Below are 16,510 nucleotides of genomic sequence, written 5' to 3' on the forward strand. Positions count from 1 at the left end.
TCCTGAGATGTGCCCAGGCTCCTTCCTTGTGACCTCTCACTGAATCAAATAGCACACATTTCGAAGTGTACAGGGGAAGCCTTGTCCTCTCCTCCCTAGTGAGTGTCCCACGCAGCTTATAGGAATGCAGCAATACACAAATCTGTTGGCGGGCTCTCTCTACCTCCTCTCCATGGTTCACCATGCAGGCCTGGCTCTCCCAAAATGGAACCCAGGGCCCTCCAGGTATTCAACCATCCGCAGGGACACAGACACCAGTGCATGTGTACTTCAAGCATGCAGTGCACAGTACTGTCTTCTACATGTACTGTACCACTAACAGGCACATATACAAATAGCATATGCATTTAACATGCAAGTACTGTATCCTTCATGTATTATACCACTCACAGATCACATACATTTATCTTGCATGCACTGCACAACACTACATCCTTCAGGTACTGTACCACTCAAAGGCATATGCGCATCCAGCATAGGCATACACCGTGCCCACACTGCTTACTACTGCACTATCCCTGTATTGTACCCTTCCCAGGCACACATACACTCAGCGCAGATACACCACTTCTGGGCTGTGCAGCACTTCACACCAATCTGATTCTGGATCGTACACTCTCAAGATCAGTAAGAATGATTTTCAATCTACCCAATTATGTCTCGCCCGCACAAATTAGGCTGCAACTCAGACTACAGTCTCAAAAAAGAACTTGAAATGCTGGCATACGATTTAGGAAGTCTGAGTCAGGAACATTGAATACCCATCTATGGAACAAAATAAACTCAAGTAAGGCAGACGCAGACAGGGACTATTTGACAGCACCATTACATTGCCAAGGCCTGGAAGACCTCTGGGCTCCACAGAAACACACAACAGCTTTAAGCAACTAGTAAATAAAACCGTGAAAAGGTTGTCAATAGTAGAGGACAAGATAGTGCTCAAAAAAAGGGCCCATAGATGGATTGTGCTGCAGAGTTACACCAGGCCCATTTTCCAATCCTATTTGGGTGCTGGCTTCAACAGGATAATGAAGGAAAAATACTTATGATCCCAATTGGGCATTTTCCCAATCCTGCCACATCTTCCTCCTAGGAAGCATCTATAGACAGCGACCAAGTGCTGCCTATGTGGGGAAGCAGAAGAGAGCGTTTTACATCTTTCATGTATTTGGGGAGATGTGCATCTGGGGTGCTGCTTTGTACGATTCATGTAGGTGGCTGGGGAAAAAATGCAGAGACCGGGCTTTGTCACTTTCTGGAACTGGCACCCGCCCACAATATTGTTTTCTTCACTCCTATTACATAAACTGCACAATGTTAGAATCTAAATATCGGTCCGGCTGATTTCTTAATCAAGAGACCCAAAGTCACTCATCTCTAAGCACATAGCAGCAGGCACCTTTCGAGACTGCAATACGCAAACTGCCAAAAACCTGTGAAAGTTCAATAAATGACACGGCATATACACATGCTAAACGTTTAAAATTCATTGGAAAGGCTGTCTTAAAATTTAAGAGACCTAAGGTATTTATGTTCATGCATAATGCACCAGGCAGTTTATGAGATCGCAATTTGCTGTCTTGTTAAAACCTGTTCAAGATAACCAACCATTTAAACCAAGAGAGCATTCGTGACGAAATTTTAAAATTTGGCAGACTTATTTAGTTTGAGCAGAATAATTTATACTTGATCATAAATCCGAAGTATCGGCTCTTTTATTGTCTGACATCAATTAGGAACCAATTGTTTTAAGTAATGAGTATCAATCCTGTCATTATGGATCTTGTTGTATTTTTGTTTTTATGTTTAAGAGCACGAAAAATGCAAACTGAACCCTGTTTGTAATCCTAAACTTAAAATGCACCCAGGACCTCAGTCTAATAGTCTAGAGGCAAGTACCTCGTATTGCGCATTGAAAGAACTATCTCTCCGCTGAAGTTTTGCATACTTAATTAATTGGAAGTGAAACCTTCATTGGCGATCGCAAAAGCGAAATTCCTGCTTTTTACTGTTTGCCATTGACCAGGAATCAGCTGTTTTTAAGTTATTCTTTTGAACTTGTAAATATGGATTTTTGATGCATCATGTTGTTCAAGTGAATATTGTAAAGAATTTCATTAACTTATACAAATAAACGTACCTACTGCTCCAATCTGATGTAGGCCAAGGGTAAGGTATGCACCCTGCAGCAGAACCTTTTCTGTGAGTGAGCGGGTATGCCTCACTCTAGTGACACAGGTTAACAAGCATTAAAAATGCAATAGATCTCGCCTTTCATTAAGTTAAAGCTATTTGCTTTGCTATACAATACCATTAGCAAAGCAAATGGCTTTAACTTAATCAAAGGCGACACTTATTGCATTTTCAAAGCTTGTTGATAGAGGTGGGCGAGCCACAGAACACTCGACCCAGGTTTGAGACGGATGTTTGACTCCGGCTCAGCTGGAGGTCCTCTTGAAATTTGAGGCCAAAGTAAGCCCAGCTTTCATAAGATGTGAGGTCACCTAGTGGCTAGAGCTGCTGACTATGGACCGCTGGAAACCAGGTTTGAAACCCTGCTTCAGCTCTGTTAAAAATTGGGTTACCGGTTGACTGGGATGCTAGTCAAGCAGCAACCACAATCCTCGTCAAGATAAGGCACTAGCAAACTACAAATTATCCTGTGCTCACCCCCCTGGTAGCTTTTGCAAATTTGCCAATGCCAAATCGCTGAAAACTTTGTGTCAGTGTCCCCAAACTGGCAAGTCTAAGCAAGTGCCTCAAACAGGCAAAATGACATGATATTATCACTGAAGATGTATTAACTTAGTCAAGAGGTTTTAGAAGGGTTTTGGCAGGTACATGCAGCATCAAAGTCGTAGGTGTTAATATCCTATACCCTACTGGAATGTTTTTTTACATTTTGTTAATTGTAGTCCTAATTTTAATTGGAACTAAGCTTTTTCCCATGCTAACGCCACATACTGTATGCAGTTCGGCAAAATATGTGTGGGCAAGTTCCATAATGCAGAAAAAAATAATGTACTTATAAAATGCAACAGACAGCATATCTTTATACCACAAAGTGCATAAATGTACTGTTAAACTTAAAGTAATCCAAATTTTTTTTTATTACTGAAGCATACCTTTTACTTCACAGTAAGATATAACCATAAGATTGGTGTAACATGTGCCTGCCAAACCCGTTCTATAGTGCTTAGTTTCAATTGTGATTATTGGCTTTTTTAAGTATTCTCAAAAGCAAAATCTGTTTAATGGACATCACAAAATAGGAGAGCATGCCAAGTGGATAATAATCAGAAATTCTAATTATTAACTCTGCTGAGAGACTTGAGGGTGGAACCACTTCTACCCTAGCCTGTTATGATACGTAAACATGTTGAAAATCAGTCAAATAATTAACTGATAAGCAGTTGTTAATGGAAATGTGCCAGAATACATTTAAAGAGATAACATTAAACAGGTACTAAATCAACCAACGTTATAAAGTCTTGAATGTGATGTGGTAAAGCAGAGATCCCCCTACAGTTAAATATAAACACAGATCAAAGCCTTGCAATCAAGAGTGCATGTGGCAGAACATATCAGATAACGTGGCGCGCGCTAGGTGAAAGAAGAATGTTCACGTGCTGCCCTTGAGAGGCTGTGACATGGTGAAGTCCTGCAGCTGAGCTACACAGCATTTCCCATGGTTTGGGATGGGGGCTGCAGGCCTTTTTGTCCACATCCGATAACTCGCTCCACGAAAGAGCGCTGATGATTAGCAGTCTGGAAGTAGGGCATGATTCACCCGCTCCCACCCACATAATAGCTTGGCAGTAGAAGCTCTGGGCGGGGGGTTTCCTTTCTTCATTGGGGGCAGGAGGAGGGGGGCCCCTCCTGTGCTTAGATAAATCAGATCACCTCAGCCAGCACGCTAACAAACGAAGGGGGGCATGAGTGGCAGTGTGAGCCAGCATAACCTTCAAAAGCCAGGGCATATGAAATAACACAGCCCAGCGGAAGCATCATCGATCTTTTTTTATTATGCATTATGGGATTTGTAGGCCCGCTTTCAGAATGGAAACAACCGGGATCAAATGTAATCAAGAAAAACCTGCACACAGCAGCCTTAGCAATTAAATAAGAAGTCTGACCATTACCCAAAGATCAGAGAAAAGTTTGCCAGGGTCAGAGGACTTCATGCATCACAATCAGTGACGAAAGGGAAGATCTACATGTAAACGTGGGCAACAGACTGACAACACTAAGGAAGAAGCAGTGACATTTAAAAACAAGTATTTTATTAAAAGCAGAACGATGGCTGTAGCAGAAGCTACTCAGGGCAGAACAATGGGGCGCACGCAACATAGCGCACAGAAGCTCAATGGGAGGCGGCAGGAGGACACTGAAGAAACACACAGGTTGGGGGTACGTGGAAGCAACACAGGGAAGGGTGGAAGATGACGGAAGCAACATGAGGGAAGGGGGAATCAACACAGGGTGCAAGTGGGGGAATCAACAACAGGCATAGAAGAGGAGGGCACGGGTGGAGAGGAACGGAACAGGGGGCGGGGCAAAGCACATGCTTTACAGAGAGCAACACTATGTTGGGGGAGAGAAGCATAGGGACAAATAGACACTGCTGTAATTAGTGAACGGGAAGCAGGAGCAGGCTGCACTCACCTCTCCTGAGCTGTATATGTTCTGCCCCCCTCCCACTGCTTTCTCCCTCCACAGACACATCTTTTGCTAGCATGGGCTAGTACCAATGGCCTGGACTATGCCTTCATCTTCCGTTGCTGTTTGCTTCACTCACTTGCACGTAGCAGCATTTTGGTGCAGCCGGATTGGTGGGGCTTCAGTGGCACCTAAACGTTAGAGAGCTACAGAGCTGCTGACTTCATGAGCGAAGAACCCGTTCGAGTTTCAGTGCTGGCTCTATCTCGTGCCTACAAAAAATATGCGTCAAATAGAACAATGGAAACAAAATTACAAATACCGATCATACTGGGATTTTTTTCCTAGTATGAACGACATTTGTAATTTTGTTCTAATGGCATATTTCCATTCCAAAATCTGTGTGTCAGCACTCTCACGTGAACTAACAAATCCACAGCTGCGTTTGTGCTCGAGGTGAGAGCTCCTATCACGAGAAGGGAGGGGCAAAGCCAAAAATAGAGGCAGCGACGTAAAGGAAAGAAAAGGCGGCCAAAATATAAATGCGTCCGAAACAGGAATCACGGCACCCGTGAAGCGGATGCCCAGGCTAATACAGAAGCGGAGGGAAAGCAAACAAAAATTATCCGGAAAGGGAGGTGGGGGTCGCGGGGACATGGGGGGGATGTTTTTCGAGTGGTGTGCAGTACATAAACAACAAGCATTGAAAGCGTGCGTCATCGCAATCTCTCTGAAAGCGAAAGTGATCGCGATGACGCACACGAGTTTTCAAAGTGCTGCTGGCGGCCGGCTGCGCGCGTGCACGATCACGTGAACGCAAGCGTTAGGCCAGCCAGCAGCACTTTGAAAATCCCACATACAAAATGTCTCTTCGAGCCAGCGCAAGCGCTGGGGCTCAGCGAGACCTAAAAAGGACTTGTTTATTCATACTGATCACTACACTGTATGCGGCCACCACCACGCTTGTGCTGCTTAACTCCTGGTGAAGGCATTAGCCTTTTAACACTATGATGGTAGCACTTTGGGCACCCCTCACAGTCTAATAGACCGCACTCTGTGAGACAGGCATATGTCATGGCATACATACATGATCTGTGTTTACCTATGACATCAAAAATCATCATTAGGGATTCAGACAGAAGTACATTTGGTCGCTCAGGGCCGTAGTGCACTTCTATCACCATGTAGAGAACTTTTCCATCCAAATACACTGCTTCCCATCTATCACCATTATTTTTTCAGCAGTTTAAATCTCTCATGGTATTTTTAGTATCACTATCTCAAGCTCAGATCCCATTTTTCTTCGTCTCTTTTGTTTCTAAAATGTATTTTTCTTTTTCTTACAAGTAAGATTAAAAGAAAGTTGAATGGAATATTAGAAACATTATCTTTTCCATTTCTCTTTCCAGGTGTTCGGTATGCCACAAGTCATGCAGGTAAATTCATCTTTAAATGTTATTATAACTCTCATCAAATGTATTATGAAGGGATGACATTACAGTCTTTTCCAGAAGAACTAACTATAAATAGGGAAAAGGACCTCTTACCTCCACCATGCATACAGGCCGATGCAGGTAAGCACGGTGGAGCAGGGCAGGGGCATTTCAACAGGTGACGGAATAGGATTTATTTAATTTTCCCTATTCCATCATCTGTCGACATCTCCCTGCCCCGCCTTGCCCCACCGCCCCGGGGCGCTTACCTGCATCGGCCGCAGCTGCATTCAAACCATATCCACTTCCAGCTTTGAAGAGAAAAATCGGAATCGGGTCTTTGCTATTCAATTCTGCCCTTCTCTCTGAAAAGATTTGTGATAAAAACCAATGTAGAATCTTTTCAATGCTTTTTACCTGATTCAACCAACATAGACCACATAGGGCCTGATTCTAGTAGTCGTAAAAATATGGTTGCAATTTGTGACCAGGAAGAATTTAATAAACTGATCTACCTACTGATAGGTTTGTTCACTAAATTTTGATTCAGAGTGGGTCACAATTACACCTACCAAATGACTATTAATGAGTTGTGCTGCATTTCGTGACTCACTCTGCTTGGTAGCTATCTGAGGGATGGTGGCCTGATTGAGTCAGCAGGCCACCATGTCTGCGACCATCTTTCAAAAAAGCATAATTTTGAAAATAATGCGACTGTTAAGGGAAATAGGTGTAAGTTTAGAAAGAAAAGTTTACTTTTCGTGAAAATGGGAAGGGGACCAATAGAGACCTCTTTCATTTTGTGAATTGACTACCACCTCAACTCAGAAATCAGCAATTCTTCAATGTTTTGTGACCGGATTACCGTCGCAATGCATCGGTACATCTCATAGTAATTCCCAAGTTGGAAGGGATGCCAACAACATGGTCCTTCCAATTTGTGAACCAGTATTGATCTACAATCCCTTTTAAATAGTCAGAATAAGTTTTGTTACTCCAAAAACACATGATTAGTACATAGTGAAAACCTATTTTGCAGTCGCAAATTCTCCTATTTTGTGAAGCTCAGTGATTGCATCTGCAATATAGGTTCGTACATCTGGTTCACAAAGTGCAGATATCATGTTATTTAACATGATATCTGCACTTTGTGAGGCAGATGTACGAAACTTAGTGTTTTTCTCGGTGGACCTCGAGTTTGGGAAATACTGAGCTGTCTCCATTAAATATGTTTTTTTTTTTACTGCATCAATGTCGATAGAATTATGAGGGCTCTTTACTCTTTTTGTACAACTTTTCATTGACCTCTTTAATTAAGAATGACACATTTAATAACTGTTCATTCACATGTTGGTCCTTGTCTACAGTGGCCACTTCCAGGTAGGAGGCCAAAAGGTCTCAATATTTCCCATGCTGTCCAAAGAGACAATACCCTTGTGGAGCAAAAGAGGTACATGTGTTTCTATGTGACTGCCAGCTGGCGTTATTGTCTAGGACAAAATCTTGAGCTAAGAAAAAGGAATGATTTTTCTAGAGATACTCCATTCCTGTCTCCTCACTCAGGGGAAATCAATAATGCTGCTCAGTTACCTGATACCATTGCTATGTGCTAAAGCACCAGACTCTGGTAGAGTGTAAATTTGAACTCCACTCCAAACATTTCTATTGCAGGTTGACTACTGTCCTCCAGACGAGTCAAAATATAGAGCTCACTACACAATTTGTTTTTACACTAGTTTGCGGTCGACCTGTCATCAGTGATGATCGGATTGTGGGTGGAGAGGACTCAGAAGCAGGTAAATGGCCTTGGCAGGTCAGCATACAGATCCGTGGCCATCACACTTGTGGAGGATCCTTAATCGCCAAAGACTGGGTGTTGACAGCTGCACACTGCTTTCTACAGTAAGTACTGCACATTTCCTACTACCTTTTGGTGCCTGCTCTTTTCCGAGATTCCAATGTAGATGGAATACTGTTCATTAGTTGAGTAGTATAACTTCTGTTTGACAAGCTTAAAATTGCACAAATGGCTAAAAGCAAACCCCAGACTAGTATGCCTCTTTGTGAATCACAGAGTGAGTGGGTGACGGTGTCATGAGTTACTGAGCTTTTGAGGAAAGTTATTGACCTTGAAAAAATAAAATTATATATATATATATATATATCTACAAGCTCCAAAGTACCCAACGTTCAAATATATATAAAGTCACAAGAAACTGCCACAAGGCTGGACGCCTGCCCTTCGGTGTCGGTACCAACAGTGGTGGCAGAAGCCACAAATATGCAGAAAATCCAAACTTATATGGAAGGAAGCGGCACACCACTTTAGTCCACGAGTGATTTATTCAGTGCAACAATGGCCTTTGTCAAGTTTGATTTTATATATATATATATATATATATATATATATATATATATATATATATATATATATATATATATATATATATATATATATATATATATATTCAGCTTTCTTTCCCTCGGTACAGCCGCCGCTCACCAAACCAACGGGTGCATCGTCATGCAGGACCACCAAGGCAGGGTCCGTAATCTTCTTTCTCTCTTTCTCACACCGACAAAGATAGACGACGCTGTGTTCTGACCAAAAATTTATTGGGACAGCTCAGAAGGACGCGTTTCGCCTGCCAAGCAGGCTTGTTCACCAATAGTTTAACTATTTTGGAAATCAGACATTTTAAATCGTAATGCATGGGTTCATAGTCACGTGATACGACTACAATTGCAGTGTGTTGGAGAAAAGACTCGTAGTTCTTGCTAGTGAACAACTATCATTTTCGCTGCTCAATTGATACAAAAATTGTATAATCACATGTTGCGATATATTACAGTGCAATACATTGAAAATCAATAAATAGCCAAGTTAAACATAAAGTATAATTTTAAATTTCATTCGTAATATTTCAATAAAACTTTATGTAAAGCTTTGAGACACAAGTAATTGTCTCGACCAATCACGCTTTACTGGGAAATCAATCCTCCCTGGAGTGATTAGCTTTAGACGCGTCTGGGCGTATTTACCCTAGTGGGTTTGACTTTTTTATAAATCTTCCGCTAGAAATACAACTTTAAACAGACACTCCTGTCCTTTCAGTATGTATTTACATTGGCATCTAACATTATACTCTAGTGAGTATACCTGCTCTAGGATACAAATGATACAACCCAAGTGGGTATAAGTTCCATTGTTCGTACAGGCAGTTTCCCAGTTAATGAGTGTCTTAAAAGCAATATTACTCGATTCAATTCTGCCCCAGTGGGCATATACCAATTGCTGGTGATCTTAACCTATACATTCCTTAGTAAAATGGCAATAGTTTCTGTACTTATAATTAGCTTGCATTCAATAATCAACTAAGCAGCCATAATGTATAAATCCTTCACTCCAATTTCCGACTCATATTCCCTCATGCAATAAAGACAGTTTCGAAAAAATAAAAAAAGGAAAAATTAAAAAATGAAAAATAGTTAAAACTCGAAATCTGAGAGAGGTATAGCATGCAAATCTTGTTTTCTTTGATTGACAAATCTAACAGATTATATCACAAATTGTTACATAGATATTGTACCTTTGAGTTACAAGTGAGTTATCAAGTCCTCTTCCATATTTAAGCCCATAGGGGTTTTGGTATTTAATTCAATAATGTAGCGCGATTCTAATCTTCTAAGCTTCTTTTCTCGGTTGCCGCCTCTGATACTAGGAGGCACGCAGTCGATGACAAAATAGCTTAGTTCATGCGCGTTTTTGTCATGGTATGTAGCAAAGTGCTGTGCAACTGGGTATGTTGTGTCCCCATTTCTTACAGCTCTCAGATGTTGCAGAATTCTTACATGTACTGGGTGAATAGTACTGCCCACGTATCGCAGGCCGCAAGGGCACTGCAAAACGTAGACAGCATATTCTGTTTTGCAAGACAAAAAACCTTTAATCTTTTTCTCTCTTTTAGAGAGTCCAGGTTTATAAGAAGAGGTATTCTTCCCGTGGCTACAGGCTTTGCATTTTGTGCATTTTAAAAACCCTTCTTTTCTTCTTAGCCATGTGTGTGTTTTTGTAGTTTGCTGGTTTGGAATCATGTTGCTGACCAACATCTGCTTAAATGACCTAGCTTTTCTGAACGTAATTGCAGGCCTTTTTTGTATCAGCTTGCCCAGAATTGCATCATTTCTGATAAGGTGCCAGTGCTTACTCAGGATGCTCCTAACTTGACCATGTTGTCGATTGAAGGAAGTGATCATTCTAACTTGGTTGTTCTGCGTGTTTTGTCGCTTGGTTTTACTTTTGCTGTCATGAAATAAAATATTTTCTCTTGTTCTCTTTTTAGCTTGTTTAATAGAAGCCTGAATATATTCCCTTTTATAACCTCGGGATTGGAATCGTTGTTCCAACTTGTCAAGTTCTGTATCGAGGATTTGCTTCTCATTACAGTTGCGGATGGTTCTGAGGCACTCACCATAAGGAATGCTTCTAATTAAATTTTGCGGATGGAAACTCGTTGCGTGCAGCAACGTGTTCCCCGCTGTAGGTTTCCTATACAGCCTCGTATGGACTTTGGAGTTTTCTATACACACAGTTAGATCTAAAAAATTAACTGAGCTATTGCTAATTGTACTGGTAAATTTTAGATTCAAAGAGTTTATTTGAATTTTTTAAATAAAACTCTTTATAGACTCTTCCGTACCTTTCCAAATGATAAACAGGTCGTCGATGAATCGACTCCAGTGTAGAATGTTATTCTCCCACTCTTGGTGGTATTCTACCCTGACCACCTGCTCCTCCCACCAGCCCATATGCAAATTCGCATAGCTGGGGGCGAAGCAGGTGCCCATCGCAGTACCACAGGTCTGATGGTATAGATCATTGTTGAAAAGGAAATAGTTGTTTTTCAAACATAACGAGGTCATTTGGATTAACATTTGAGTGTGTGACCAAAGGGTAATTGGACGTACACTCAAAAAGTGTTTAATAGCTCTCAGGCCATCCTCATGTCTGATACTTGTATAAAGTGTGGTCACATCAATAGTGACCAATAGCATATCATCCTCCCAAGGTATATCATATATTCTTTTTAAGAAATCGCCCGTGTCCTGAATATATGATGGCAAAGATTTAGTTAGTGGGCAAAGAAAAGAATCAATGTATTTAGAGGTGTTCTCTAAAGCCCCTCCAATAGCAGAAATAATCGGTCGCCCTGGCGGGTTTTCTACATTCTTATGGACTTTTGGTATTAAATAAAATACCGGTGTAGTAGGGTTAGATACTTTCAAAAATTGCTTTTCTTCTCTCGAGATCAAACATTTGTTATGCCATTCATCAAGTTGTTCATTGTACACTTCAAAACTGCCTTGCATCACTGCCTGAGTTATTTTAACATAGTTGGTACAGTTATTGAGTTGTTTATATGCTTCGTTCACATATTTAGTTTTGTCCCAGAGGACAACATTTCCACCCTTATCTGCATTTCTCACAATGCAGTTACCTTTACATTTTAGTTTGGTGATTAATGCAGAGTACTCTTTTTCATGCTGTGTGAATTTTTTATGTTGAACGCTGGTACATTTTTCCAGATTTTTTAAGTCATTTATGACTAACTCGTTAAATACATCAACTGCGTCTCTCGCAGTAGTAGGAATAAATTTAGAAGTGGGCCGGAAGTTAGTGGTTACAGTTCCTTCGATATTTAGATCTTGCTCCCTTGTCAGTTGCATCGCTTGACTGTTAGAAAGAGATCCATTATGCTCATAATCTGAGGTCGCTGATGTGTCTGGTGTCACTGTACCACTTCCGGATTCATAGTCCATAGTTTCCAATTCAAACATGAGCTCCATGTCGGAAATCAAGAGATTACTTAGTTGATCAGATGAATCTGGCATTGCTTGTGTTTTGGTATGTTTTTTATTCTGGCTTTGTGCAAAGAATTTTTTCAATTTTAAAGATCTTATAAATTTGAAAGTGTCTACCCTGGTTGTCACATAGTTGAAATCTGCTGGAGGGCAGTATGACAATCCCAGTCGTAAAATGTTCTCTTCTTTTGGTGTTAAACTGACATCTGTTAGATTAATGATGGTACTTGTATTGGCCGATGCTTCAGTGTTCTCTACTTGTTCCCTTTGGCATTGGACATATTGGCGTTGTTTGGCTGCTTTGCGCCTCTGTTTCCTCTGCCTCTTCCTCTTGGTTTGTTGTCGTATTGAGGTTTGGATCTGGGGCGAAGGTTGAACTTTCTTTCTTGTTCTAAAAAACTGAACTCTTCAATAACGGAAGGTGCAGTTTGTAATTGTTGTCGGCTTGGTCCTTCATCTATGTCTGTGTCAATTTCGGAGCTCTGGATGCTGCTCAACTCTGATTGTGCCTCTGCTCTGACCTGTGACATTGGGTTCATTCTCTGTGTTCTCAAGGTGTAAAATTTTTTGGCAAAGGTATAAATCTGCCCTCGATCGTAATCGTTTTTATCTCTAATAAATTTTGACGCTTTTCTTTCCTTGATTGTTGTTTCCAACTTCTTTAAACGCTCAGACATTTCCTTTGTAAATTTGATGATTGGTTCTTGATTTCCTTCTTTAGACAGCATGTCAAGAATCTGAGCTATTTCCTCCACGATTTTCTGTCGATCTATGTCAGCATACTTGATTAAGATTGCCAGCATTTTTCGTGATGCCTCTTGGTTGTTGTCTGCCCACTCCAATAACATGTTAAGATTTGGGTCCTCGTATGTTGGTGCTACCAAGATGCGCAGCCCCCGTGGGATTCGTTTCACTTCCAAATAACGCTGGAGGGACTTTGCCTCCCACCATTTCGAAAGTTCGCTTCGCTTTAGCTTCTCTAAGCGCTTTAGTTGCATTAAAGTATCAGAAACTACTTCAGTAGTTCTGTGACTTCCTGCTTGTTTGGTGGGTACACTCGTGTCATCAAAGATAGCAAGTGCAGCTTCCTCTCTCTCTTTCAGTTCTGCCGCTGACATTGTTGATTACTTAGGCACTGATGCCTATGGTCAAAAGCCGCTAGTCTCTAGAAGCTTATTGCTAATATAGAGTAAATTATTTTGCCTGGCTTCCCTGTTTCCCGCTCTGTGCTTCTCGGCTTATCCTACCTGGCAATGCTGTCTCGTCGCGAGCCGGTCCTCCGACTCAGCCGTGAACGTTGCAGATTTCCAGGGATTGTTCTGCTGATATCTGGATGCCGATAAACAGCTTCTCCTTAAATCCACAGTGCGGGGGGGCGGCGAGCACAAAGATTCAGCTTTCTTTCCCTCGGTACAGCCGCCGCTCACCAAACCAACGGGTGCGTCGTCATGCAGGACCACCAAGGCAGGGTCCGGAATCTTCTTTCTCTCTTTCTCACACCGACAAAGATAGACGACGCTGTGTTCTGACCAAAAATTTATTGGGACAGCTCAGAAGGACGCGTTTCGCCTGCCAAGCAGGCTTGTTCAGCAATAGTTTAACTATTTTGGAAATCAGACATTTTAAATCGTAATGCATGGGTTCATAGTCACGTGATACGACTACAATTGCAGTGTGTTGGAGAAAAGACTCGTAGTTCTTGCTAGTGAACAACTATCATTTTCGCTGCTCAATTGATACAAAAATTGTATAATCACATGTTGCGATATATTACAGTGCAATACATTGAAAATCAATAAATAGCCAAGTTAAACATAAAGTATAATTTTAAATTTCATTCGTAATATTTCAATAAAACTTTATGTAAAGCTTTGAGACACAAGTAATTGTCTCGACCCATCACGCTTTACTGGGAAATCAACCCTCCCTGGAGTGATTAGCTTTAGACGCGTCTGGGCGTATTTACCCTAGTGGGTTTGACTTTTTTATAAATCTTCCGCTAGAAATACAACTTTAAACAGACACTCCTGTCCTTTCAGTATGTATTCACATTGGCATCTAATGTTATACTCTAGTGAGTATACCTGCTCTAGGATACAAATGATACAACCCAAGTGGGTATAAGTTCCATTGTTCGTACAGGCAGTTTCCCAGTTAATGAGTGTCTTAAATTATTGCTTTCAATGATGTTTCTTGATTTAGGATAAAAAAGGAAAGCAGCAACCTATGCAAGTCTCTACAGAGATTACGTAGTACCTTAGAGGGGCTGGCCAAAAAGTACTATCCCTCGAGTTACATCTGAATTCTAAGGTATAGCAGCACATATGCTGTGTGTGGCATGGAAAGGAGAGAAGAAAGATGCATAAGAGTATCCAGAACTGATACTGATCAGAAATGTATAGGGCATAGATTTAAGGGTTTAAGAAATTACGTTTTCTTGGGTTATTTGGAAAGGAACCTACTTTTGTAAGGGGCACATGGAGGTGTCCCGGGCTAGTCAAAGAGCTAGGATTCTATTAAAATTGGAGGATGGTGTTGATCTTCAGAAGGAGGTAGGACACTCTATGCAAATACTAGATCAACCTTTATTTAAGGTATGATACTCCCCTCAGATGGCTAACATGTTTTCAATTTTGTTAGCCATGTTTTTTAGAAGGCATTCAGTGGTAAAGTTTTAGATGCTGAAGAGAACAGCAGCCAGGGCAAGGTAGATCCTATCCTTCCATATTTGGCTCATGCAGATGCAGTACGAGGGATAAGGGATTCCAAACTATCTGTGACGCTAAGGGCCAAATTATGAGTCTGGCTGTCCGAGGACTGACAGACCCATGGAAGCAGCAGTGGTGGTCCAGTCAGTCTGCCATGGAATCTGCTTCCCTTATGGTGGAGCTGCGGTCAGGATCTATGTAATATGCAGGTGGTGGTGCTGCAGTACCGCCATGCATATTACAAGTTTCAGGACAGACAGCAGTTTCATGGAGGTCTTTCCTCCCTGAAATGGCTGGCAGTGCTGAAACAAAGGGGACCCCCTGTGCCCCCTCAGCCTGTGTGGTGTTTCCATTGAGATGCCTCTTTCAAAGGCACCGCCGCCTTTGAAAGATGAACTGTAGCGGGACCGCCAAGCCAACTGCCCTCCAGACCACAAGATTCTTGACGGTGCAGGAGTGAGACAGTGACAGGCCACTCACCCCCACACCGTCAAAAGTCAAAATTAGGCCCTAAGTACCATGGAAAATTTTACAAACGGTGGCTGTATTAACCTGGATTTATTTTGTTATGGGCAATCTAACTGAAATAAATAAAATATGTTCTAAAGTCAATCGAAGGCCTAATCATTGTGCATTTACAAGAAAAAATAGATTAATTGATGGCTACAGAGTGCCCTATAATATTCCACACAGAGCACCAGTTTTAGGCAGCTGGACTTTTCTAAGATGCATTTTACAGTTTTTTTTTTTTTGTCTGGCTGATGTTTTCCAGGGCATACGATTCTCCAAAAGATTTCCATGCAGTTTTGGGAATGCATCAGTTAACGAAATGGCGTCACGATGGTCGGAGTTCGGTGGTGAAGCACGTGATTCTCAACCCGCACTTCCGAGGTACAACAGGAGGCGGGGATATCGCTTTACTGAAGCTGGAGAGACCCTTGACCTTCACAAGTCGTCTCCTTCCTGTCTGTCTGCCGGACAGCTCTGTTCAGTTTCCATCTGGGATGGAATGCTGGGTAACCGGCTGGGGAAGCATTGCGGAACACGGTAAGACAGATGCTTAGATGGGAAAATTCCTAGATATATCACAAAAATATAAGTTGGAAAACAAATGCACCAATCGTAAACATTAGGGGGCTTATTTATGAGCCCTTGCATCACTTTTGCTCTGCCGGTGCGTCACTTTTTGTGACCCACCAGCAGCGTAAAAAATGTGCCTTGTTGCGTCATATTTACAAAGTGACGCATCTAGGTAGATGCGTCACTTTGTAAACCCCTGCGCCACATTATACCTGCGCGAGCTATAATGTATTCAGGGTTGGCATTTTGATGCAAGTAAGCCTCGTAGAAGTGACGCTGTGAAATCTATGAGATTTCACTGCATCACTTCTAGGACGCAAATGCGTCAATATCTTATGCCTGCCTCACAGCAGGCGTAAAACTGACACAGGCACTTTTGAAATGGGACTTGCCCATGTGAAATGAACCATTGATGGAGTTGCATCACTTTCGTGACACACTCCAGCAATGCGTCATTTTTGCGCCTACAGATAAGTCAGAAATACTGACGTATCTGTAACTCCTTGCGACACGATACGTCATACTGTAAATATAATGCATCCAGCATGTCGCAAGGAGGGCGCAATGAAAAGTGACGCATCTCTGTTTTCACGCAGCGATGCGTCACTTTTCATAAAAAAGGTATTTTACAGAAGTTGTGACTCATAAAATAAGCTGACAGGATGTTCCTCATCGCTGTAAAACGAGGTAAAAAAAGGGGGATGTTTCATAGCTCACTGTTACATTTCTAGATATGTGTGAATAATTTACGTATCAGAGTAAAATACA

At 41.6% G+C, this 16,510-nt stretch overlaps 1 protein-coding gene across 1 annotated transcript in view; it reads left to right on the forward strand.

Annotated features, from left to right (window-relative positions):
* The window catches only part of LOC146811660 (serine protease 27-like), an 81,177-nt gene that overhangs the window by 11,274 nt on the left and 53,393 nt on the right, over positions 1–16,510 (forward strand). The window contains exons 2-4 of the mRNA XM_085615094.1: positions 6,069–6,233; positions 7,829–7,994; positions 15,435–15,709. Coding sequence (XP_085471220.1) covers positions 6,069–6,233; positions 7,829–7,994; positions 15,435–15,709 — 606 coding nt within the window. The remainder of the gene's footprint in view (positions 1–6,068; positions 6,234–7,828; positions 7,995–15,434; positions 15,710–16,510) is intronic.

This window comes from Triturus cristatus, chromosome 7 (genome assembly GCF_964204655.1).
Source record: "Triturus cristatus chromosome 7, aTriCri1.1, whole genome shotgun sequence".
NCBI lineage: Eukaryota > Metazoa > Chordata > Amphibia > Caudata > Salamandridae > Triturus > Triturus cristatus.